The sequence below is a fragment of the Topomyia yanbarensis genome, chromosome 3 (assembly GCF_030247195.1).
Source record: "Topomyia yanbarensis strain Yona2022 chromosome 3, ASM3024719v1, whole genome shotgun sequence".
In the NCBI taxonomy this organism is placed as follows: Eukaryota; Metazoa; Arthropoda; class Insecta; order Diptera; family Culicidae; genus Topomyia; species Topomyia yanbarensis.
The window spans coordinates 332,795,901-332,823,715 of record NC_080672.1 but is presented as its reverse complement, the minus strand read 5'-3'; the positions used below and the strand labels follow the sequence as shown (position 1 = coordinate 332,823,715).

Genomic DNA, 27,815 nt, shown 5'->3' with positions numbered 1-27,815 from the left:
CGCGATCATGATTCGGTCACGTTCAAAATTTCGTAATCTCAGTCCTAGTAGCATAGGTCCATGCCTTCAGTTGGATCAATCAAAAAATGACACTCACTTCAACTAATCAACACGTTCAATGGCGACGTAACCAGGTGCTCTAGTGACATGTGGAATCTCGCTTTCTTCTAGCCTTAAGGGGGGGGTAAGGGTTTCAGTGTTAAAAAATACTATTTTCTGCGATTTTTTAGAACTTTGCGTGAAGCGAATTGATCAAAACTTTTGTACAGTATAGTGTATCATTTCAATACCATGCTGTAATTTTTTTATGCAAAAATATAGACAAACGTCTCGGTGACGAAGCTTTTTGTAGAACGTCCCCAGGAAAACATGATTAGCGGTGTTACCTGCCATTTAGAAACTACAAAACCGATTTCTGTCAAACTTTGCATACACTTTCTATGTAAAAAATACCCTTGAAAATTTATTTCAAAAACTCAACGTAGGGGTTAGGTATTTTTACATAGAAAGTGTATGCAAAGTTTGAAAGAAATCGGTTAACTAGTTTTTAAATGGCAGTTAACACCGCAAATCTTGTTTTCTGGAGACGTTCTACAAAAAGCTTTCTCACCGAAACGTTTGTCGATATTTTTGCATAGAACAATTACGGCATGTTATTGAAATGATACACTAAAATGTCTAAAAGTTTTGATCCAATTCGCTTCACGAAACGTTCTTAAAAAATCGCAAAAAAGTGTGTTTTTTTTTCACGCTGAAACCCAGGGTCGGCGGAACACTATTTTCCCGAGTGGGTACTAATATGCGGAGTGATTTCTACCCGTGGTGACGAAAGTTCAGACCTGGCATGTGTAAGTGAACAGGAAAATTCCCGGATAATATCTGGTGGCCATTTGGAAACACCCTTTGTTTTAACGGGCTGTATGGCCGACGGCTTAGCGAAAATGTGTTTGTTGATTGCTGATACTTCAGATGTTCCACAGCTAACTACCAATTACTCCATTGCATAAATTTTCCGTTTCAACCGATAAATTCTTTCACAGGTACTGAATCCTGCATGGTAGTATTGGCTAACGGCAAGGTATCTCCAACGACCAACATCCCCTCAGGCTCGATGGAGGTCGATTTGAATATTTCTGCGGTGGCACAAATAACAATACAAATTATATCCATCTAATACAACTGGCACCAGGAATGTCTACTTCCGGACCAAATATAAGCCATTTATCATCATCGATATATGCGGGATCTAACTAAACACTCGGCCATGTACGAAGAAGTCTTGTCTATGTACCCGCCTAGGAAGTAGAGATTGATGGTGTAGTCTCCTAAAGAGGCCCCAACTGCGAAGTATAAGGTTGGATTCTTTAGGAACCCTTTGCTTTAGTCAGTGAAAATTCTGGGTTGCAAGTAATTGCGTTCGGTAAAAATCGACGAATGTTGATCTTTTTCAGAAAAATCATGCCAGATTACCAGATAGAAATATTAGTGTGAGTTCTTTCGCACTGTTCTATTGCGGACATTTAGGCATTAGTATGTCATTTTTATCAAAGATCGCGTAATTTCAACGAGTTTATCAATATTTTTTGTCAGAGGAAGCTGTAAAATTGGCAAATTTCATGGAACCATGGAAGTTTAGAGATTCCAAAGGTATCAACAAACCTTGGTTAAAGGGGATTGATGAGGGTCGTGACTTTCTTCGAGTTCTTATACGTTGAATGCGCATCTCCGGGATATTGGGGTCGTGGAGAGAAGTTTTCACGACATTAAATATGTTGTCTGGTCGTGCACCTAGTGTTCTAGCGTCAGATCTATGCTAACCGAATACATTCGGCCTCATTCCACTGCTAGATGTGCTGGATATCCTCGATCTCCCCTATATGTCTCTCATATACTTATTTTTAACCACCGTAGATATCCAAATTTAGTTAACTCTTCTCTCTTGGTAGTTGTGATAATATCTACCTGGCAATCAAGTCTCAAAAGTGTTCCCAGCGGATCCAAGGAAGTCAGTCGGCGATCCGGTTCATGATGTCTTGACAGTGATCTTCCGTTTGCCAAAAAGCTGCAAGTTGAATTCCTTCTTCTCCCTGTCATTGTTGTCCGACCTCTCTTCACTTCCTCTAACCCCCAATCCCTCTTGTGTATGTCTTTTGCCTTCCTTATAAAAGTGTTTCTCTTTGGTTCAAATAATAATGATTTTTGAAAAATTGCGAATTATATATTTAGTCTTTTAACATATTTCTAACTGCATCCTTTGTTCTGAATAAAATCGCGTTAATATTTTTTTGTGAATCGATCAGTATCCCTCGTTTTAAGAAATAAAAAATAATTTCAAATTTCAATCGGGTCCTGATTATTATTCCACATTTTGAAGAAATTGAAATTGTAACGCAAAGAAATTTGTATCTGAATTAAAATATAAAATTGTTGTATATCGAGAGTTTCGGACGCATTCATTTTGTGCGCGAGACTTTCGAGTGGGTAATTCCCTCTCGGTTATTTTCGAGTGGGTAGTACTACCCATACTACCCCCGTATTCCGCCGGCCCTGCTGAAACCTTTAACCTTTACCCCTGCTGAAACCTTCACCCCTCCTCCCCTTAGTTTGTATGTTAGCACGCTAACATACAATCGCTTACAACCTTCGCGATAATCTACACACACGCCCGCGGTTTCGCAAACAAGAAAACACCCCGGTGATTTAGTGAATACTTTAGCACTAATAAAATTATGAATGCTGTCCCAAGCGGGAACCTACAATCGCCCATATTCGCGTCAGATCTATGAATCGGTCACGTCCGGAAGTTTTTACCTTCGGTCCCAGCAGCCTAGGTCATTACCTCCAATTGGACCAATTATAAAAATAACGCTCACATCCACTAGACAACACGTTCCATGATGATATAACCGGGAACTCTACTGATATGGGAAAACCTATGCTCTTCTAGCATCTGAACCATACCCTAAACATTAAGTATCAAATTCACGGTCCGCGTGATTATTCAATGGAAATACGGTTATAAAATAGAATTTATACACGCTAGTACACGCTACCTACAAATACACACACGATCGAAAACGTTAACTTACAAATGCCCGAGCCCTTCGCGATGATACACAAAGACACATATGCAATCACGATCATCCACGCCCAAAATTTTGTAAACGCAAAAATGCCCCGATGATTTAATGACCGCTATAGCACTTATAATCCAATAAACTCATTCCCGCGCGATTGGAAAATTCCCACGCCCGCACACCTGAACCGTACACTAAATATCACAATTAAAATCACAGTCCACTGCAATTGGCCTTAAGTAGTATTTTAGTTGGTGACATTTCCCGTCTCGTCTGCAATTTTAATGAGTGATTGTGATGAGGATACCTTTCAAGAATTCAGTTCTACAGCTCCAATAGGACATCTCTCGAAAAAAATTTTTTTTTGGGTTTTTGTAGGAAAATAATTTTAGTGTTAAGTTAAAGTAGAGCACTAGCAAAAATGTGGACATGAGAAGGATAATCAAAATGAGGTAACCCTGAAAAAACAAACATATTTTTTTTGTTTCCAGAACTCTGTAACTGTAACTGGCAAACTGTAACTGTTGCTAATATGCGAGGGGGGTAGAAAAATTGAATCTCCGCAACAGCTAATGAATTTTTGCACAGGCGAGGAAAAAATGGTCAAATCTAAAAATTCGGCTCCCATGTCACAGGGTAATTCTAAAAACTCCCGAACCCGGGCGGGCTACACATAGACCATCAATTTGACTCGGTCGCCTATTCATGCTGCTGTCGGGCAAATTTCATCCGAGGGAAATAGAGTCGGAAATTTAATCAAATGAAAAAAGTTTTTTTTTGCCTGTTGGATCCGGTTTTACACTATCACAACGGTTCATCATCCTGATGACTATATTTTTTTTTTGCGTTCGTCTGCTCGTATTTCGCAAATTCCTACTGGTGAAACTGGACGACAGTAGTTATTTAGTTTTTTTTTTGTTGCCTAGTATACCAACTATTCCGTTCATATGTCTGTCTCTTAATCAACATCTGGACTTTGGCAAGTGCCGCACAAATTAAGAATACATTTTTCAATTTCAGCTTTTTTATTCAATTAACCTGGAGTTTCTGTTTCTCTCTCACTTCAATGCATAGTTTAATTGGGTGCCCGTTGATGTAATCGACTTTAATTAATATCCGTAAACCCACCCCAACGGGGAACACAGTCTGTTTCTGCTGGTTTAAAAATTAAAGTTGTCTACATTTTATCGCCGCCAGTGGATGCCGCGTTGCAATTCTATCCGCCACATCCCACTAGCCTAATTAAACTGGCCATCTGCAGGGCCATCAAAAATGTACAATGTAAAATTGCATAGTTTCGAGCAGCCCGCACGTGAGAACGAAGCATAAACACGGTTTGGCCGGAGCACACAAAGCGGCAGAAGGCGTCTCGAAGGAAAATTTATGACCACTTGAGTACGAGTAGTACCTAACACATCCTCCGAGGAAGTGAACGCGAACTCCCGCTCCAGCGCGCCAGTGCAGCGGTATTTCAGCGAGGAGAAGTTTGCGTCAACGGTTCCCATACACAACCGGCGAGCAGCGCAAATGATTGTAATTGTTGCTGTTTCATTGCTATAAATTTTCTTTATTTTTGCCTTCGCTCGGGAATCGGTTCTGTCCAGACGTCCAGAAAACACGTACCACTTCTCCGGCAAGCTATCAGCTTAGCTGTTGGAACTTTTCTAGCTAAATAGATAGCGCATCGAAGGAAATAAACCGGGCAAGCGAAAACGATACGAAATTTCAAGTGCATCACGTTCCATGCAGTAATGTTTTACCCATGACAATTGATTGCATTAAATTTAATTGTCTGGCACTCGCTTTTGAGTGCAATGCAGTTCTGTGGTGCCGGCCGGCATGGCTTAATCACTGGCAAAGGAATGTTTTACGAGTTCCTCTCCGTGAAATTGGCTGCCGCGCAAATGTTTCATGGCGCGAACATGTTTCCTGTGGATGCGCGATCCGGATGTGTCAACTGATTCGGTTTCGGAATGCTTGCGATGCTGCAGTTCAGTACAGTAATATATTGTCAACTTTATGCGGCTGACCTAATTAGCATCATGTTGGAAATTTTTTTGTTAATTCCGAACCGAGGCGTTCTCATCCTTCATACCGCTTTTGTACTTGTTTTGACTTTAGACTCCATTTTGAATACCGTTAGTTCCATACGAGTTCCAATTCGACATTGTTCTTTGAACTGAACCAATACTACGGTCAGCAGAATTAATAACCCTCCTACCCTAACTAAACAATGTTTTGTTTGGAGTAGAACTTGAACGTTTGCGCAATAAGCGTATTAAATATATGTTTCCATAAAAATTTTCTTATGAAAATAAATTTTTATGGACGTTCGTAATTTGAAGAAAACTATAGAATGTGAACTTTCATGTTTTTTCCACTTGTTAATATCGTATCACTTTTCAATTGGGCGAAATTGCGGGCAATCTGACATTATTGTCGACGAAAGCAAGTGTAGCACCTTCCAGTGGTAGTAATAGCTTGCCAAATCCAACCAGAGCTTCTCTGGACGTTTGTTAGCCGTCGTGGAAGGCTTACCACTACCTAAGGAAGGTGTTTCTTGAAAGATCATTAGATTTTAGGTATATTTATCGGCAAAAAATTTGAATTTGGGTTGGCAAAGCTGTATTATTGTGAAACATGACGCTAAACTATATCGTTATTCACCTTTGCTACCGAATTCCCATCCCTTACCTCCCTGCGGGGCCATCCGGGGTACGAGTTACCTTATGCCGTTTTTGCTTGGACTAGGGACTGAGTGGGGTTCTGGCCTTAACTGCTGTCAGTTTATACATTTTGACAGCGGTTGGGGTTGTAGTCTGTTTCAGTTTCGCGTCAGGTAGAAAGGGTGGTAATGTATCCGTCATACAAAGTGAAGCTTTCGGTACAGTTAATGTTAATTTCGGGCCGCTCAATTATTCTCCTCACAAATAAATTCGAGATTTCTATTGTAGCTTCAATTTGATTGCTACCCTCGATTAACTTTTTCGAAACTGTTTCATTATTTTCCTCTGCTAGTTTTTTTCAGTCAAATATTAAATGTGCTGCTTATTTCTCTTTTTCTTTTAAACTTTTGTCATACCGAATATCAAAATGGCGGCTAGCGTCGACCTCTGCACGCGAATCATCGTCTCCGAACTTCATGTCTGCATCCTCTTGTGGTGAACTGAAATAAGCGATGATTACCATTTCTTAACATATATAAAATTCTCTATGACTCATACCTAAACTGACCAACTCTGACGAAAAATTCCGTGCACCATTCTACAACGAAGCGGTATCGTTCACCACGGTCTGGCACACAGTTCGCATGGTGTACGGATTTTTTCGTCAGGGTTGGTCAGCTTACTTATACCTAATTAGAATAATTTTCGATAAAATATCTTTCTATCTATCTATCTATCTATCTATGTATATATATAAAAGTCAAAGTTTGTATGTATATGATTTATAGACTCCCAAACGGCTTAACCAATTGACGTAAAAATTTATATATAGTAGGCATTTATTATAGAGCGTGTTTGCGTGCTATTGGTTGGGGATTATTTGCCCGCCAGATGGCCAGATGGTGTCTCGGGACAAGTTGTGTTTTTCTCCTATTTCGTTGAAAATCGCAGCAACACGCGATGGGTGTTAGCTAGTTATCTATATTATAGACAATTGCAAAAAAATTAATAACATTTTTTTTTACTTTGATCTCATTTAAAAGCTATACTTTTAAAAACTTTTTGATTATTTTAGGTATAAATCATGCAAAAAAGGATTTTACTTTCAGGTACCTTTTTAAATTAAGTGAATCGGGTTAATAGATCCAGTGCTTGGAATTCGGACGAAAAACATGGTTTCGTGAAAATCGCGTTTATCAGCCGACATTTTGAACTCCAGCATGATACAAATATCAACGAATTCAGAAATAATAAACACATTTGCAAAAAAACTGGATGTTCTTATGCCATTTTATTATCCTACAAAAAATTCTCATGCATCGAATTTTTTTTTACCATATCTGAAACCAAACCTTCTGATCTTTTACCTTTCCTATTTACACAAGTCGTTTTTACATGATGCTCGGTGTAATGCAGAGGTAGTCTTAGTCTCTACCAACAGCTAGTGTCGAACTAACATTCCTTTGCTTCCCCAGTAGAACAGCATTGGACATGGCCGATGTCGTTATTAAACAGCTTCCGATCCTGCATGACATTTGTTTTGAGCTTTGCGTACTACACTTTAGCTCTACGTCAGGTTTTCAATGTGCGCCTTCAGGATCAATTCCGTATTTTGAGTGTACATTTCTTTATTCCGTTGATTTAAGGCTGAATCAGAAATGTATGATTGAAGCAGAAATGAATTATCAAATTAGAAAGCTGTAGCATGAAATAAAGTGTACTACGATCAAAAATTCGGTAAAAATCATGTGTATAAATCGGTCAAACTTTTTATTAAAAATCAAATCATGTTTCTTTGCAAAAGCAGTTGAAACAGAATAAAGAAAAAATATTCGCTCAAGCTTCCTTTTAGCGAATGTGAATTTCAGGGCCTTTCGTTGGACTCCTTTCATGAACTATTGTACAGCCTCTTTAGTCATCTACCTCTGCGAAGCGAAAGACGCTAGATTGCCTCAAGGGGTTATACCACTGCAGGGCACGATAAAAATAGGCATGAATCAATATCCAGTAAAATGGAATTCATGGTACTAATACTAATAAATAAAGTTTTTAAGTAATTTCGTGACAAAATGGCGGCTGTGCAGCATTTTCCACCAGCAAGTTATTTTTGAAAGGGACCAGAACTGGAAATTTGTCTCCCGTAATTTTTTACCTATCGCCAAAAATTAAAGTTTTTTCGATGGTACGATAGCAAATGGAACACTATTTAATAGAAAAACGCTGACAATGTCATAAAAATTGGCACAAAATTGCTTATTGAAAAGTCGTGCATAAAAAAAACAAAATTCTACCCGCACCACTGGAGAAGGTAATTTTGAATATACTGTGAAAATTTGAGAATGATCAAAAATCATTTGTTCGAGTTGGATTTACGGTCAGCTCAATGAAGGTGGTTTCAAAAAAAATTGCAGGTCAAGCTTTCTGTACATCCAGAGTATACTATACACAAGAGCCGTTGCCATTTTGGAGGCCTCGCACTGGGGATGGATATGAATCCATACTAACGATTGTGTACACTCGAATATTTGTAACTAATCAGTGCGTTGCTAAAAATGGCATAAATTTTGATTGAAAGTCGTTTAAAGTTTATACTGGTATTGTTTTATCAATATCCCAATGCTTCCCATCAATGAGTGGTTAGTAGAGCAGTTCGAAATCGCACATTGATTTGTAGCCCATGTGATCAATCCTTCAAAGAGCATCAGTCAACCAAGTGGAATGCTACTAGCGGCAGGAAATACATCGCAGCAGGGTCAGAATCGTACCAATTCAAGCGTCACACGAACATATCGGATCAAGTGTCAATTTATTTTGAGCAAAACGAATGATTTGTGCTTGAACTACAAGTATAATGAATTCGGAACCACAAAACAAACATAACTTAACAAAAAAAAATAGTACAAAAGGGAAAGTATTACAAAGAGCCATTATTTCTATTCCAACAGCCAGGATGGAACATGAAGCAACCTCAACATGATAAGCGTGTTTAGAATCAACATTATATCGATTGATCTCAAAGGTGACAAGATTCGGAGAAGTGGACTGTTTATTGGAAATGAATAGGGGAACATGACCAGGTTTTCAGCTAATCCTGCATAAATCTCTAAAAATCCTCCAATCCCTCAAAAGTCAGTGAGATATAATGTGCAACGTTATTGTGCGTCTTCATGATTTTTTGCAGAATTTTTAATAAAATTTTTGAAAAGTTACAGAAGTTTTTCTGTGATCGTTTTTATTGGCCAAGTCGCCCCACTGCGGGGAGACTTAACTATGGCGTGGGGAGACTTGACCAAGAGAATTTTGAAAAATCATAACAAAAAATAATGACATAAAACATATTGTAATTATTTTCTTCCATATTGTCGAGATCCTTAGGTAGCAGCAAAAAATATAAAAGGGTTGCATTTGATAAATTTCGATTTTTTTTAATGCATTTCTTTTTAAGGATTAACTGTAGTGCTTGCATTGCATGTTCACACAACACGAAATCAGTCCTACTATTGCTAACTTTGATTACTAATACTAAAATATAAAGACTTATCTTTGAGGTGGGATTTTTTTACGGCGTGATTAACATTAACAGTAGATACCAAAGCATAATAAATATCAGGAATTTTGTATCTTTCTTCAGCTAATTGCAATTGGTCTAGTCTCCCCAACATTAGTTATTGCGTTCAATGTCATTCTAGTTCTAGTAATAACTATTCCAATGTTCCAATTTATGTAAAATCATTTCACTGCCTCACAAGGAGTAAGATGGTATATTAGTACTTTAATAGTACTTTATACTTTAGTAGTCGAGTAGATATGTTCATACAAAGTATGATAAAAAATTACATCGTTTAATGCAAACTTTCCAAACTTTCAAAATTACCTTAAGTGATCGAAACAAGTATAAAAATATACTTTATAAAATTAGTCAGATATAGGTCCCAATAAACAAGCCAATTATAGGTCCCAATCCATGCTAAAGTGCTTGTTAAACTTTATCGGTCATTTTGTCAGTTTCGTGAAAACATAAACAAGACACACCACATCTCCTTAAAACTGTAACAAAGATTGTGGAGTAAGCTAGATCAATTATCATCGAGAAGAAAAACCCTTGCCGTATTGTTAAACTCCTCGGTGTCGGGAGGAGTTCCGCAATAACACAAAGAGGGGCCAGAGCCCAACCGTTTCTGCAGTAAGTTGAATTTCTGGTTAAAATGTTGAGCAATTTGAGATTTTTGATGTTCTTAGAGTCACTAAAAACTTCTCGTTTGATCTCATATTTCCAGTAGCGGTTTGATTTTAACTGTTATATTTGTCCGCGCATCAAAAGAATAACATTAGCTTTTACAAGGAATCTTTAGTTTTAAAAGCATAACAGGTGTCCTCACAAAGAGATCATCGTTCAAAATATTCGCTCACTGGAGAAGTGCTTGAAACAGCCAAGCCCACGTAGATCCATGCATGACAAACTTGAATCGGTGACCACACCGACGATCTAAACTTGCCGTAAACATTTTTTTCTATCTCGAAACCAACTCTGTTCGATCTGCCTTGTTCTGTAGCAGCTATCATGTACTTATCTTATCGGAGTGTGTAGTCGGTCCAGTTCTCGCAGTCTCCCTTTTAAGGCACAAACGCTTCCTTCACTACTTTGAGATCGATTCTGATTTTGATGTTGTCCTAGAATCTACGCGGCTCTTGTGATGATGGCACCGTTCCATTGTACATCTACTGGCGCTTCGTAGTACACATTCGAGAGCTATGTGGAATAATAAGTCAGAAAGTGCATTGGCGTAATCCAATCTATCTAACGCCTTAAATGAGTCGGATGTCTCTTCGGCTATTCTAACGCTTGATTTCGGTGCGTCCAGCGTCGCCCTAAAAGCCATGTTCAAACATTATCTGTCACTGTGCGTTTCGTTTCGCTGAGTTGTAGGCTACCTTAAAATCTTCACACAGAGTGTATTCCCGAAATTTATTCAGAATTTGTCGACGGGAAACCATCTGGTCCGTCGTTGATTATCCTTCTTGAATTCCGCTTTGGAATTCGCTAACAAATAATTCAGCCAAGGGGCACAGTATGCTTATTACAATTCTGAGCTTATCTCGGCGAACTGTCGAAATATCCGTCACAGCTGAAAATTTCTGCGTCAGCTCTTTCGAAATTTTTAGAATTCTCTGGAGATTCTCTTTTTTTCGAAAAAAAAACAGATATGGTTCAATGCGTACGATTTTTTACGAAAAGTCGGAGAATTCGAAAGAAAAATCAAATTATGGAAGATTTAAGTAATTGAAAGACAAGCCAGTAAACGACAAAAAGAATATGTAAAGCCAGAAACATCTTGGTTTCACCGACAAAAATATGGATGGGTATTGTCTGGGTCATAATTGAAATATCGTGACGGCTCTGGAATTAGTAATTAAAATTTAATGATATGCACCGTAGTCAACAATCCACCAACCAGATCACAGCTCCTAGAAATTGTCTCCTCAGTATACTGCTGTTGACATACCGTCTCATGAATAGATGATCCGTCCATCACATTCAAACACCAAGCGTCAACTGATTTCTACTGCTCAAGAACGAGTGTTGATGTAATCTTTTAGAAATTTGGTTTTTAGGTGATTTGTGTAAATTTTCAACCGTCAAAAATGAATATAACAAATATTCAAATAAATTCTTCGGATTTTTGTATGAAGAATCGCGTTGAATTCTTCAAGAAATCATCTGTACACGTGCACGTGCTCCGTTCATCGCCTTTAAGCAACTAGCGTCAGCTGATTTCACAAAAAATCTTCCGAGAAAATGCACCGCAGTGAATTTATATTTAAAATTTACCGAACTTTCATTTTACCTGCGCAAGCCCGTAGCGGTTGATCCCCGCCTAGAACGCCTGCCTTAGAAGAACACCGAAATCAAGCACGTAGCCAGAAAAAAGTGTCGGGAGGGGCCCAAGAACTTAGAAAGAATACATGATGTTGCACTGAAATTTTTTTATGCATTTTTATGCTACTTTTTTATGCTGATTTTTTTAAAGAAATGCATTTTTCAACCATGTTTCGATATATGGTATTACCATCATTTGCTAGCTGCTTGGAGGTAACAGAGTTTATACTCCGGGACTATACAACAAGATCATTATACTCAGACGACAGTATCGTGAACTGTATCCTGATTGTATTGTATGCTTGCTAGACTACATTTGGAAGCGCATGGAATGAAAAAGCAATGTTAGAATGCAATCTGGCCAAAAAGGCAATTAATTGGATGTCGCTGAAAAAGTATGACAATATATACACCAAAAGTTGCGGATTTTTTAGGAAATGAAATGCAAACAAATTTGTTCTCCGCACGCATCTTTGACCGGAGATATGGGGCTTTGAAGATCCGGGACATTACCGGTTTTCATCAATTAAGAGACCTAATCCAGAATCCGTACAAAGAAGTACAAAGAATTACACCCTAAAAGTTGCGGAAAACTCCAGCGATTAAGATTCAATCAAATTTGTTCACCGCGCGCACTTGTGACCGGAGATATGGGGCATTGAAGATCCGGAACATTACCGGTTTTCATCAAATCAGAGGCCTCATTCAGAATCTGCTGAAAAAGAACAAAGAATTGTACCCTTAAAGCTGCGGAAAACTCCAGCAATCAAGATGCAATCAAATTTGTTCACCGCGCGCACTTGGGTCCGGAGATATGGGGATTTGAAGATCCGGAACATTCCGGTTTTTCATCAAATCAGGCAGTGGGTCACCAGATGCGCAAACTGCGAACGAATGATGAGGCTCTAACGTTCATCACATGGAAACATTTTTATTGAAATAATTTATATTGACGAGTTGCATTAGTTGTAGCTCAAACTAGGAACTTGATATAATGTAAGAATAGTTCTGTTAACAGAACAAATATAAAAATTCTACGATCATCGGATATCTAATTATCCAATAGCTTGAGATTGTGCGACCTCCCCGGGTTGCAAATCCGTCGTGGATCGGGACTAACTGAAATTGCACAGAAAATCAATAAATGGCAATTGGCAGAAATTGATTTATTGATCAATACCAGCGCCGGCCTAGCCCGTACGTAAATCGAAGCAGGAAAGAGAAGGAATGTTAGTCCGACACTGCATATTACTAGTGGCTATATATACTAGAACGCACTCCACAAGTATTACAGCAGGAAGGAGATTGAAAGTAGGGATAGCGATTAAAAACTGTGCTGGAATTTGCGCACGAATCAAGATTTTCGGAGTCTCTAGACGTCTGTCTACCAGGGAACTCATTAGGTGCCTTTAAGAATATCACGATGACGAATAGTGAGAAAATGTCTAGCAATACATTCAATTTAAATATTATTTTTAGAAAAGACAAACGAGCAAAAAAAAATTACAGAATTTCAAAAATTTTAATATAGTGCAATCAAAAAATTAAATATAGTAAACTGAGGCTACAACTAAAAAGGTATCGATTGTATTTGCGAAGAGCATTTGAAATTTTTTCGAGCAGCCTAAAATAAGCATTAAGTGTAAGTAAAAACCTTACTGTGCATGATAGACATACTAACAATTTCATGCACGCGTCATCCCGAGCAGAAGAAAATAACTTCAGAATACCAATCTCAGGTATACTGTACCCAATATTTGAACACCCCAATAAGGTATTGAAAAGCCTTGCATAAGAGGTAAAATACCTTAAATAATAACTGAGACGTGTACTACGAATAACTAGTTGATAATGAAACGAGTTGTTATAATACCTGAATCATAACAAAACCTTTTCAACCTTCCTATAACAAAATTCACTGTATGGAGGTATTTATTAAGGTATTGATTTGGTATTTGTAAAAATAACTGGAATGCATTATTAATACTAAAATAAAGTATTATACCTCATTGAGGTATTATGTAGGTATTGAAGAATGTTTCTTCAATACCTGCTTAATACCTCAATGAGGTATTAATAATTACTTAATACCAGGTTTTGGTATGATACCAGAAAATAGTATGCTCGGATTACTCACCAGCTATTTTCTCCTGGTCGGGATTTATTACTATCCTAACTACTAGAAAGAGAAGCACTCAGCTTTTTTACACAATGATAAGAATAATGACAAAAAATAAAATAATTTAATAGACAAAATTAAAGTCTAAAAGTGGCAGCAAATGAAGAAGAAGGTCTTGTTTTGTCGCTTCTTACGACATGGAGCAGAACCAAGCAAGATAATAACTATGTGAAATCAATCTCCTGGTTTACAATATCGCCTTGAAGTTAAAGCAGAAGTTATAGGAAATGTTATGAGCCTTTTGAAAAACCTATTGTCGTTGATGGGGAAACGCGAATAACTTCTGAAAAGGTCGTATTAAGCAAAAAAAAATTATGTTGATGAAACAATATTTCATATATCTCGAGAATTACTATATTTCAGAAAATGTTTGTTATTAGCATTATGATTTAAAATGGCGTTAGAATCATTTTCAAAAGGAACATTGTATTGTTGACTGCAAATATTATGTAGTATAAAAATATGTCAAAAATTGTTGTTAAGAAAACATTTTTACTGAAAGCTTCTCCATGATCCAAATATACTAAACAAAAATCTTTAACGTCCTTAAAAAGATTAGCATTAGATTTTTGACATTTTATGATGGGATAACGCGAATAACTTTTAAAAATTACATAATCACACGAATTAACTGATTTTGTTGGAACAAAATTCCAAATATCTCGAAAACTATCGCATTTTGGAAGATTTTTGTTAAATGCATTTTGATTAGAATTAAATAAATTCTGTAATAAAATTAGAGTTTTGTTTGTCAATCAGTATGGATTTAAAAACATGTTATTATTATAAAAACTTTTTTCCAATAAGTTCTTCATCATACAAATACATTTAAAATGTTGCTTTTCACTTTAGGTTTTTATTGACAAAATATAAAAAATCAGAAAAAATGTGTTTTTTGCAATTCTAATTTTTAACACAAACTTTTGATTTTGTGAAAAATGACAAAACTTTTTTTTTAGTATACATATTTTTAATACAGAAATATTCGTTCCCTGTAGCTCGTTCTCAGAAAGTTTTGAGGTATAAAATGGAGTAAGCGAACAAAAAAAATTGAAATTAATGCACGTAGAAATATCTACGATCTTTGGAAAAATTGCTCTCGTATCAAAATATTGCAATTGACAGAGCACATCATGGAAAGTCGTAAACCGAACACAACTTCAAAGTTTCGTTGGAATCCACGATTGTCATATTTTGTGGTCGGCCGGTTTCTCATGGAATCCTTCAACTACTGGTGGGAACTGTGAGTCCACTGTTGAAAAAACTAGAATCAAACTCTTATTATTACCAACAACTGCACTTTCCTAAGAACCTAATGTCATTCGGTAAATCAGGGTTGATTCCAGAATCTCTTATAATAATTTGGTGAAAAACTGAATACTAACCGCTGTATTGTTGGCCAATTCGTTTCCGAAAAGTCTACAAATGTTATCGGGAAAATGAACAATCCAACCGAAGCCTCGAACAACAAGCAGCGCACAGTGGCGGATTTCCCTAAAAACCTGGCCAAAAGTCGAAAATGGTTTTGATTGACCTGCAAAGGTACATACCACGTTTTTTTGGGGCGCAGATTACAATTTTGATGTCATTTTTCAAAATTCAAAATGGCGGATACAAAATAGCCGATATTTTAATATAAATATAAATAAATTTTCACGAATGAATGGTTTTAATGGTTTCAGTGCATGCCAATAAAGTTTATAATGTAATGAATTTTAAATGGTGTGTAGTTAAATGATAGAATTTGTTGATTTTTACGCAATAAGATATTTGGATGTATAGTTTTATGAGAATTAATGTTATTAGTCATTTCAAACTACGTATTTTGAAATATTATACAACAAAGTTATAACATTTCAACTCTCTGTATGCTTATTATTCAATTCGATGCACATATTTCTCAAAGAACGAAAAATAGTATTTTTTTTAAATTATAGAAAATATGCCGATTGTGCGACGAAATGTTTGGAGTGAAAATTAACAAGTTTGCATGCATTTTGTAGTAACTAAAAATGAATGACAAAAATACGAAAACAAGTGAAATTCACTAAGATTTATGGTTTTTTTTTAAATTGTTGGACCGAGGATTTGTCCAAAGTCCATTATTACGATGAATTATTACGATTACGAGTCTATTTAAGTGCATGCGTTATATTTGGTCAGAACATGCTTGTACTGCTTCCTGGTATAGTTTTGAGCAACCAAGGTTTGTTGTCATGTTTGCTGACATTTTACGACTGACAACCTTCTCAAAAAAAACATATTCGCCAAGCTGGAGTGTACGCCAAAGTGAGATTTTTAGCCAAATCACGGCCGGAGATTCCAATATTCTTTTGCACTACTCTACTGATTTTCGCTCGTAGTATCCAGTCATATATCCCACCTCTAGATTTGTTTTGCTTGGCATGATCAAACGTCATAGTTTCCCGGTAACATTTAACCATGGTATTCGTAATCGATTTTTGAAATTTAAAACCTTTGGCGATCACTTCTGTTGACCTCGTTGGTTTTCAATATGAAAGACCAAAATTATTTACGTCTTTTGCGTTCCACTTTTGAAAATGTTTATGTATCTCGATGAAATTTTTATCACTAAATACACAATTCTTCCTGTTCAAAATGCAGTATTGTGCGACTCGTTACGACAACCGGAGATGCAGCAAAAATTAAAAGTACGCGTCTAAATTTCAAACTGAAAATCTTATAATCCGTCTCCATCTCCACTAAACCAAAGATTACTCAAAAACGGGCAAATTCGGGCAAGAATTCTATAATGTTCCAAATGGATAATCGTTCAAGGAACATAAATTTCCTTGAAACATAGTGGACATACGTGGACAAAAAAAAGTATTTCAATAATGTAACAAAAATGTGTGCTGAAACCGTCTGCTACAAAATCGTGAAAGTTATTGACATTTTCTATAAACAAACAAAATAATATCTTTTGACATCAATACATATAAATAAAGCACATACCTTCAGCATAAATTTCCATTATTCCATATTCAAAACTGGCAGTTTTATCAAAATCCAGCTACATTATAATAATACTAATATTTCGCGCACTCGATAAAAAATTATGAGCAAAACGCGATGGTTTGAACTGTTTGGATATTTCAACATCTCAATTATGGAAATTTTGGAGCGTTTCACTCAAAATAGCATGCGGCAGCACCATCTGAAGGACAATAGGTTTTTAGGCAAATCCGCCACTGTGCAGCGGTCAAAATCCGAACCCCGGTATTGTGTACGACCAGGTGCTGGTGGAGCTCAATGGATACTCCTTGATCGACGATGAATTATATGCGAAAGCCAGTTTTAATCAACAGGTTGCAACCTTAATTAAGTCCCGTGATGGTCAACTTACGCGTTGGACAGATCTAGCCAGTAATCATTGTAGCAAAAATGTGGTTCAAAGGTAATGGAACACCGCTCATCCGAAATAAGCTGGATCCACCTAATTATTCCCAGTTTTGTCCAATAGACAAGCAATGGACAATAATGAAGATTAAAGCAGTAGTCACCAGCGTAACATTTGTCGGATAAAAAATTAGTGTAATCAGCTAGTCAAGACCTTGACTGAAGAAGTCCTGCGCCTGCTAATAAGCGGCATAAATAGAAAAATCGAAAATTTATTAGAAAGAACGAAGAATGATTTGTTATGTTCATGCTAAATATTTTATTACCTTTACTTCAGGTATACGAATTTGAAAGAATATAAACTAGAATAAAATAATCAGAAAAAAATAAGTCAAATGAATAAATTAATAAAATTATTTAAAATAAAAAAGCAAACAGATTAATGAAATGAAATGAATGAATTGATAAAATAGATTAATTGAACAAAATAATAAAATTGAATATTTGAGAAATCTCCTAGAATCCTCGTAGGCACATTTGGATGAAAAGAATCTCATTTCCCAAGCAAAGACAAAAATTGAAAATGAAGCTAGTAGAAATCATGTTTTTATTTCAGCAACAATATGTAATCTTATTTTGGTTTCAGTTCATGTTTTATTTATTAAAATGATATCAAATTTCGATCTTATTTGGCTATAATTACATTTAGAAGATTTTTGTTTAATTTCTATTTCTCCGGCAAAATATCAAATTGAATACTTATTTCGATATCAACAAGAAAGTCAAAACCAGAAATCTTTCTCTATTTGATGTCACAGGGCAAATTTCCTACTCTCGATCCTTTAATCGTTAAAACGACCAAAACGATGTCAACCTTAGTAATTATTACAGGCTACAACACACAAATTTAGTTTTCAGTATGATAAAAGGCTTTGCTCTGTGAATATCATCGTTTCGATAAATCATAAAAAGTCACAAAAAGCGATTCAAGTCAAATATTTTCAACTCAAATATTATATTAGAGCCGACGTATAAATCCATTATCCATTTACCTAACTAAAACATGTAAATAAATTTATCTTACGTTAGATTTCTTTCATCCGATAATTTTCCCTTTTTTTCGTTTATTTCAAAAACATGGTCGAAATTCATTCCACTAAAATATATATTTCACAAAATACATTTTTGATAATTTTTGACCATCCTTATAACATTTTTCTGATATGTTTTAGACCTAGTACTCTTGAATATAATCTTTTTTCAACCATTTATTTAAAACAATACATGTTGAGAATCGAAAACTTCTCTTTTAAACGGAAAAGTACAAACATTAAATGTCGTTCCAAGGACTTTTCCGGAAATCAAATATTTCATTTTAATATCAAATGATTTCAAAATGCATGAAAAGTAAAGATCTGTTGTTAAAGCCGAACTGCAAGCAAAAAAAAATCTTGATATCTTGGTAGTGATAAATAATCTTTACCCTAATAGATCTAAATACTGGTCTCAGTGGTTCGTCTACTACAAGAAAAAGAAATCTTATTGAAACTAAAACTAACACATATTTTTATTTCTCTTCTTCCAGGGACCGAGTCTTCAGGTTGAATCTGAAAAACATCAGCATGACATCATGCGAGGTAAGTTCTCGGAATAATTCAATGCAAACACATGTAACTTTGATAACCCCAGCGGGGTATCAAGTTCACCCTCTTTTAGCCGAGAAGTTCTTTCGGTGACCTAAGAATATCTCTATTCGACCCATCACCATACGCTATGAGTTAATCCCACTCTAATACACACTCAACAGCAGACTGCTCGAGATCCACTTCAGTACTTTAGCCACTTATTCGGTGATTTTATTGACCAACAATCGAATATCGGGTCCTCATATCGCACATCGAACTCTAGTCGAAAGGTTTACTTGGGTATACGTTCGGGTTGTTTTTTTGTTGCTTCTTTTATCTGATCTGTCTCTTTCGCTTGGTCGATTTTGCTTGGAACTGGGCTTGCCTAAGAGTGTGAAATTTTCACGCACGAAAAGCACTGAATAGATGAGACCGGACGATTGAAGGAACAGCAGAAACCCAAATATGAAAAAAATTGTCTTCGATAAAGAAAAATGCCTTTCGGATCCAATTGATGGGAAAAAAGTTTGTTCTTAGATATGAATGGGAAAATCTCGGGTTGTGCGTACGATATTTCGGCTGGAGAAAATATAACAGTGTTTAGGTGTTTCCCCATCTTTCCGTGCTAGAAAAGAGGGCTCTTATAATGTTAAATAGATTCAAGTAGTTATGCTTGATTGAGTGCCGATTTCTGTGATAGCCGAGTTCATTGGTGTGGAAATCGAAATGATAACGTTTCGATTTTCAAGGAAACGCAATTGTCACTTGTTTAAACGAACGATGACTTATTGCGCCATTGACAAAGCCTGACGATGAGTCATGCTGTCTCAACGACTCTTGCGGGACATTACGCTTAACTTGGGGTTTGTTCAGGAAGACAAGTCTCCGTATTTTTTGGAACTAGCGTCAATTCAGTGCTAGCTTAGTTCTGTCGGTAAGTTAGTGTCCGATTCTGATGAGACGAAGTCGAAATGCAAATTCCATAACTAATTTAGTTATAGATGTTGTGCCCTACAAACGCAAATGTAGTTCTACCTAATTTCTCCGTAGCGGAGAGAAATTGGTTTTCACCCAAATTTTTCTTCTTAGGGGGAAAAATAGCATAGCTCTTTCATAATATTCCCCCGTGCTCTTTTGGTACTGAAATTGAGCGTTCTGGGATGTGCAGATATTCGAAATTTCCCAGAAATTATCTCATTCGCGTGATCCAAAATCTACACAGTGGCCCAGAAGTTCTTTGTCTCAATATACATCGCTACGACCAAGGAATATTAACTGAAAAATCTTCTCTAAAACGCAATATGATTGGTCGGCCCCATTACCGCCACTTCCCTTGCACTTATCGGCCAGCCACGTGCATCAAACAGCAATGAATACATTAAATAATTGACAACACAAAATGTCATACCGAAACATTGCCGATTCCCGTTAACAGTGATACATTTATCAGCACCAAAGCACATCACATCTTGATGACTGCCGTAATCCAACGTGATTATCAGGCATCCGGCACCCTTCAGAAAGCGCAAAATTGAGCTTGACATGCCTTAATGCCTAGTCATTTCAGTTCTTTAAAACGAAAAATGCGTTCAATTTCTTTCCAGCCACAGTGCGAGTCCATGTAACCCTCGTTGCGTCACATCATATCCGGCCTGTCTGTCATCGCCGAGAGCTCGAGCCTATTATCCGGCTATCTGTTTGATCACAACATGTTCTTCCACAAGTGTGCGGCCGGGCGCTTTGCGCTGGGTTTTTGCTGGCTTCCGTCCCCTCGCATCACAACCGAAACAGGAACATCAGGCGTCTTGAGAGCAAACCCGAAAGCCCTCTTCCCTCGACCGAACGAAGCTGAGCTGGACGAGCCGACGGGGATGGGCAAATCTGTTCGTACCCTAATCCGCACTCACAAAGAACGCATTTGCGAGATAATAGAATAATATTTGTACAGCATTTAAATTAAAAGGGAATGCACGCGTTTATTTTTCCCTCGGAATCAACATGCCTCCCCCTCCCCCACAATCAGCAATCCCCGGAGGGGTGCGTACGTACGAGGATTCACCAGGAAGATGGGTCTACGCTGCTTTTTTTCTCTTCTCCAGGCTCCTTTCACTTTGATGTGTTTATTGCTAAATGGTGCTCTTGATGACGGGGATATGACGGCGAACCGCACCATATACTTAAGGCTGTACATACACCGAGCAGACGAAGGCGCCTTCGGGCGTCTGATCAGCGTCCATTTATCCCACAACCAACGAACATCGGCGACCTATCAATGATCTTCCCGTCGAAAGCATGGAAATCATACACTAAGCAAATAGTACCGACAGCAGCGGGCGGTTTACAAGCCAAAAAGGGACCAAATCACATAACTTACAGCCAAAGACGCGTTTCATAAATAAAAGATGACTGGAATATTTGTACCCCTCGCGTGCAAGAAGGGCGGCTTTTGGGATTCAAGAATTGGTATTTATGGTTGGATGCCATTTTTTTCCCGAGCGCGCACGGGCTTCAATATGTTCGGTCGGCAGTGATTTGGATTCATTATACTTGCAGATGTAATGAAAGCAAGGGAAGCAGACTGCAAAAAACAATGGCTTATTTGTGTTTCATCAGGGTTTACATTTTTTTTGTTTAGATTTCATATTAAAGTTGACGAGCTGGGCGAGGGATATTGATTTTTTCGATGGGAATTACTGCATACGGAAGGGAAAATTAATATTTTCTGTTCATCACTCAAGCGTTGTAACAAAATAACGGCTATATTCAAATTATGAATGCCAACTATCAATAGGTACTTTTACTATGCTCGTGTGAGTAATGTTTTCAGAATAACAACAATTTATTAAAGCCCCGCCCCCTGAAATGTTTTGAAAATAAATTTCAAAAACATTATTATCAGCGACTTTAGCTTGCGACTCATTTGGTTTAAGATAAAGTTAGAAGATTGCTGTTTCCAACAACCAAAATCAATGGTCACGAAATTCAGTGTGGTTTATGCTTCTGTCCCAGCCGGCGTGAAGCGAACGACAAATAAAGTTACTTTTATATTGTTTTCCTTGTCTGAAGAACAAAGGAAACTTCTACTTTACTATGCCCTAGTAATCTGTCAAGATGGGTGAGTCGCAGAAGCGAGAAGTGGTGCTCCGGCCAAATACTGTGATTCCCATAAGACCGAGTATTTGTGACGAGGAACATTTTCTAAAGGTGAAAATGGATGCTATACTTACGATAGCCACCTTTATTGAGTTCTACCACCTCAGGTATTCTCGCTCATAGCGTTCAACAAATTGGATGAGGCGAAATCATTGATTTTGAATGATTTAAAGCCATTAAATTTTATTGATCGTGTGTAACAATGCTATAATTAAGGTCTCCATATAAATGGACGGTGAGAGAATCAATGTTCGGTTTCAAGATCGGTTACCGCTTACTTGCAGATACATATCACATATGGGAGAAATGCAGTACACAACATAATGCGATAGTACAATCACACATAGTAGAGCTTGCGTGAGATCTGTTGGACAACCAGTAAAACTCATTTTATTATTTTTATTGTTGGAAATAGATATAACTGGATAACAGAACCACTGTTTCGATTGGCTAAAGCATTGAACCGAGTTCACTTATGAATTATTTAAAAAAAAATAGTAGAAGAAGTTTAATGGACGACTGAGTACTAAAACTCGTTAAAAGTGAACGCAACATCGCCAGTGATTGTCCCGTTTAACAAAACTCAGATGTAATACTCGATATTGGCAACTCTATTTTAAATTTAAATGACAGCTTTTTGAATTGTACCCAATTTGAATTACTGTATTAGGTCTGTGCACCCTGTACTGTTAATATAAATACTAGACATCACATTCAAGCGTACTAGGCAAATTTCATTTCACTTTCATGCGAGGAATTCGTTCCGTTCATGCAAGTTCACAACACTGTTGCGACTAAAATGTTGTGACTGGTTGAATCTAGCAGTCTCACGATCTGTTTTTTATTCGTTTTGGACTAAACCGAGAGATGATCAGAAATCACGGAGGAGGAAAAAAGAATCAGCTAATCTAAGAAGCCTTAAGAGCACATCTTCTATCTTTTCTATTCACTCAGAACGAGTGCTTTCGGACTTTCGCTCTGATCCTCTCAATTCGGTTTGAGTCAAACGGCGTTTTCGAGAACACGTTATCCGCACAACATTCAACGTTAGGTGGAACAACGTTGATTGAAATTGTTCCCAAATTTTGGTAAAACAAACGTGTAATAAAAAAGCATTACAGCTTTCTTCGAGAAATCACGGATCTCTTCCAATCTTGATGATAATTGTAAAAAAACTTGAGCTAATTAAAAACGAACCAATTACTGAGCAGATTGTTTAAATTGACTTAAAAAGTGTAACTGGAAGCATCTTCGCATCACGAAAACTGCCGCTGACAAAATTTTTTGCAAAAGATTCACAGAAATCGGATAAATTACAATAATTTAAAAATATAGAAATCTGAAAGGCACCGGAGAAGCAAGTGCGATGTGTTTTCTTTGATTTGTCGGAAGCAAGTGTGATGCTAGAATTATTTAGCTCACCCATATTTGTAGTTTCAAGTAATTCTAGTGGTGTCATCAATGTTACATTTAGTGCTTCGAAATTTCAAAATCAGTTAACTATTTCTGCTTATCGAAACTGACATTGAGATTCAACGCCTCGGTCATTCATTAACTTTCCAACTGACTGAAATGCGAAATCGAATGTTTGAGTGCAGACAAAATATAAATTCTTTCACCAACCAAAGTATTCATTTGTTATTATGTGGACAGTTCGAGCATTACCCTAGTAACAATTGAGGTTTTATGGTATTTCATTCACCGCGGCGGGCAGGAATTGAATTTCGGTTCTCTTTCAAGTTCACGCAGGGATGTCCATTTTTTAAGCTCTGGTTACATTTAACAAAATTTACGTAAATTGCAAGATAACAGTAATCAGGGGATTTCCTTTCGATCAGTGAACAGTCGTATAGTAGATAAAATTCCGGCTAGTTTAGTAAATTAATTAATTTAAACATCTCTTTCGTATTGTACGAAAATCCATGAATTCCGAAATGAATCCTGTAAGCTTCGTGTGCTCAAATATAATATTTGCTTAATCTAGGTTAATACAGCTATAGTTCTTATTTATGTTTTGTAGAGAAATCAGTAGTATTTTTTGTACACCCTTTACATGTCAGCAAACAAAATTACTGGTCTATCTTTTGTCAACAGTTGTTACGGCATTTAATTAGCAAGGGACTGGAAGGTGAAGTATATTTTTCAATATTAAGAGCCATAGTACTCAAGGGAGAGCAAGGAGTGAAGGGAGAAAGTTTAGAAAATCGTGGAAGGATCATATATGCAAGCTTAGAGCTCATCGGCGACTTAACTTTTTATCTGCTACCGTAGGTGTCAAGATCTTTTTGGCATTAGAAATGCGAATCACCTGAGTCTACGGCATGTCCGGACAAGCGTAAAGTAACTTGTTACTTCATGCGGTCGGAACCGACTGTCTTTTGCCATAGTTTCAAGGATCTAATAGAAGAATTGCCTAGAAAAATAAGCCAGTCTAATGATATAAAAAGTATCAATTTCATAAAAGACTAGGATCTGTAAAAAATCTGAATAATTAAATAAAAAAATAATTAGTTGTTCTCACTTGTTTGAAAATAATCTTTAATGTATCATCATTTAAATTGAAAATAATTATAAATTTGAGTTGAGTTGAAAATAATTATAAATTTGAGTAGGACTTAAACCGTTTCTGCGCATCTACAAATCGCCTGCCTAATCAGAAGATTTGGAGCGAATTTCGACATTCTCTTGTATTTGTATTTAAATAATTGATAATGAACTATACTAAAAAGAAATGACCTAAAGTAGAATGCGCAGAACTAATGACAAAGTCGAAGATGTCGTTATAATCGTTGAAGCGACGGGTCATTTCTAATATCGGTTGTTGGCAGCATAGTTAGTGTTGTGCATTTCAGAGTGCAGCAGTGTTCGAGAACAAAGGGCATGGGTTGGTGCGTAGAGGTTAATTTGTGATAGAAGATCGGGAACATCATATTCAGCCATAAGAAGTTTAGTCACGACAGTAGTTTACGACGCGGATCTACGATCTTCTAAAGTGTGTTATCCTAATAATCGACAACGATCTTCGTATGGTTCAGGTTCAGCGGATCGTTCCAAGGCAATTGACGTAATTCATATCGTATGAATCTGCGCTGGACAGCCTCACTTCGTTGGCTTCAAGTTGTATGATGGGGGCACCCACCAGACGTTTGCAAATTCTAACGGTGAAAATGGTAGCTTATAAATTAATAATAAAAACCAAATTCAAAAGCAAGAATTCGTTGATATACTATACTATTTCTGGTATCAGATAACATATTGTCTATTGCCTTAGTTATGGAACTGTTTACACTAAGAAATTTTCAAAATTACATTCAGTTTCAAATGACTATGTCAAGTCACCAGAATTAACACATTTATGCAACAAGTTTTAAGCACCTCCCGAAACAAAATCCTGGCTACGGGCCTGACTGCTCTTTTCAGATCCATTCTTCTGGGCCGCCGATGGATCAAAAGCCCTTATCGTTGTTTTTATTATATTTATTACGCATGTCGTTTGCAATTTGGCATTTAACCCTATTATGGAAACGTGTCTGATAGGTAGAGTGGAGATGCCAACTTGTCATCAATATTCCACAGTGAATTTTCATATTCATTTGGGATATCTTTATACTTTTTATATGCTTGCTTTGTACTGAAATAATCATTGAAGAATAAGAAGCAATACTCCCAAAGGCCGGCCGTTCGGAGTTCAAATTGCTCGTTTCGAATTATCAAAAATTTATCGCGAGCAACTTTTGTACTGATTGCTAAGATCATATAGTCTATAGAATGACCTCTATTATATTTCACGAGGTTTTATCCTGTTATGTAACGCCCCGTGGAATTATAATTCTTAAAATGCCTATTTGGCATTCATATTTCTACTGGAGGTCTTCTCCCAAGTATCATACATTTGATTCAATATGCAATTTAACAGGCTTTGATCAATCACGCGAAACTCACGGGCGTTCAACTAAGCTAAGCTAAGCTAAAGCTAAGCTGTCCAAACAGTTACATTCGACTTTATTAAGGATAGTTTGAATGTGGTAATTGTTTTTGACATTAAAACTGTCTTACTCTATCCTTGACCTGAGTAATGGTAAAAACAACAGGTTAGCGTGCGATTAATTAATAAATTACAAATTACTTCACTATCTGGCGCTAGATATCAATCTAAAAACTAAAATGTTTCCCATGTAACAGAACTACATAAGGTTTGCAAGTCTATAAATCCGCTATCTCTAGATAAATTTTAAACATTAGTACACCAACCCATTCTGTAACGCTTAACACAAATATTGATGATAGTTTAATATCTTCATAATAAAAAGAGTCTATTGAAAAGCGGTACAAACAAAAAAATTAACGAAAAAAGGGAAAATCAACATTAAGGAAGCAACTTTTCCAGGTAGAGCCGTCAATGGGAAGCACCTAAGTGGCTCAATAAATACAAGAGGCTATAAATAGAGTTACCGCGTGTCTATTCGAATCATTTGTTGCTCGCATGTCAAACAAGCAACGCTATGACTGTAACGTCCGGACGGTACTATAAGTGGTGGACACTATAGATTTTCGATAATTGTGGCATTAAGCCGCACACAGTTAAGCTGTGTACGAATTTTTCGGGTGCCAGTATCGCTTGCTTCCGTTTCCTCGTTATATGCGCTCCGTGTAACGTGCGCTACACACGATGTTTTGCAAAGTGAGTGGTTTTGAATGAGTTCTGCAGGGTGCGACGTGTGAGCGTTTCTTGTCAGTTGTGTTGGAACAAATTAATTTATATTAACGCGTGTGTGCGAGTTGGGTTGACGATAAGGCGGGAATTATCATGCCAAAATATTTTCGGTTGTTTGAAGGTACGTATGGTAATGAACCTATTGGCACACACGTTCTATATTTAAAATATAGGTGATGAGTTTTATTATCACTACGACATCGGACAACATGCTTCTGTAGGTATTTCGAAAGCACGGGCAGACTCAACTTGGTTTGTGTCTACTGAAAACATGCATAGCATTACAAATTTTAAAACAAAACTAGTCGTAATTATTAAAAAAACATCCCTAATTGTTTTAGTTCTAGGTCCACATTGAAACAGCAATATAAAATTAAACACTGCAAATCATGCACTAAGTTCATTATATTAGCTTCAAACTGGAAACGGTTTCATTCTAAAATTGTCAAAATTTCAGACAATAAAAACACTGTAAGTTGTAATTATGTAATTCTTGAAATTTATGCACATTACCAGGCCTCGTGCAATTTGACCTAGCGCTCCTTACATTTACGCAAGTGATTCATATCGGGTTTGCTTAGGGTGTACAATTAATGAGCTACGTGTCGACGCTGAAACACTTGAAGCAAAAAAGCCATAGTTAATTAGTTTAATCAGCATTAGTTCAATGTTCTCTTCTTGTTAACTTATTTGGTTATTAATGGGTGGGTGTGGTAGGGGAAGAAAAATCCGTCGTCCCCAGTTTTTTTGATTGCCTGTTGGACGAAAACGATGAGAATGAGAGAGTTATGTGTCTGAAGGAGGTGGAATAGGGTTGTAGCCTGTGGGGGTTTGATAGAGAGGGATCTGAGAGTTGCTTGATGGCCGGGACGGAGGGGGCGTGGTAAAGATATGGTGGTGCGATATGTTTGTGGAGTAATCCTTCACCACACACCCCAGTTGAGATTCAGAATACCAATTTACTTTCAAAAAATGACCAGGATTAGGTTGACGATTCTCAGAGTGATGGTCAAAGGTTGTCACATGAGAGGCAGAAATGTGCCAAATCAATCGAAGTTTCATGCATTTTAAATACATTTGGCATCAACAATACGAATGCAATTTCTAAAGTATCATGTGATCCCTCCGTTGAAATTTGTTTTTGTTCCAGCTTATATGGGAAT

At 36.9% G+C, this 27,815-nt stretch overlaps 1 protein-coding gene across 2 annotated transcripts in view; it reads left to right on the top strand.

The window, feature by feature from the left end:
- Positions 1–27,815, top strand: part of LOC131693140 (semaphorin-2A) — a 326,263-nt gene that overhangs the window by 202,822 nt on the left and 95,626 nt on the right. For both annotated transcript variants that reach the window (XM_058980723.1, XM_058980722.1), the window contains exon 4: positions 18,746–18,797. In XM_058980723.1, the coding sequence (XP_058836706.1) occupies positions 18,746–18,797 (52 nt within the window). The remainder of the gene's footprint in view (positions 1–18,745; positions 18,798–27,815) is intronic.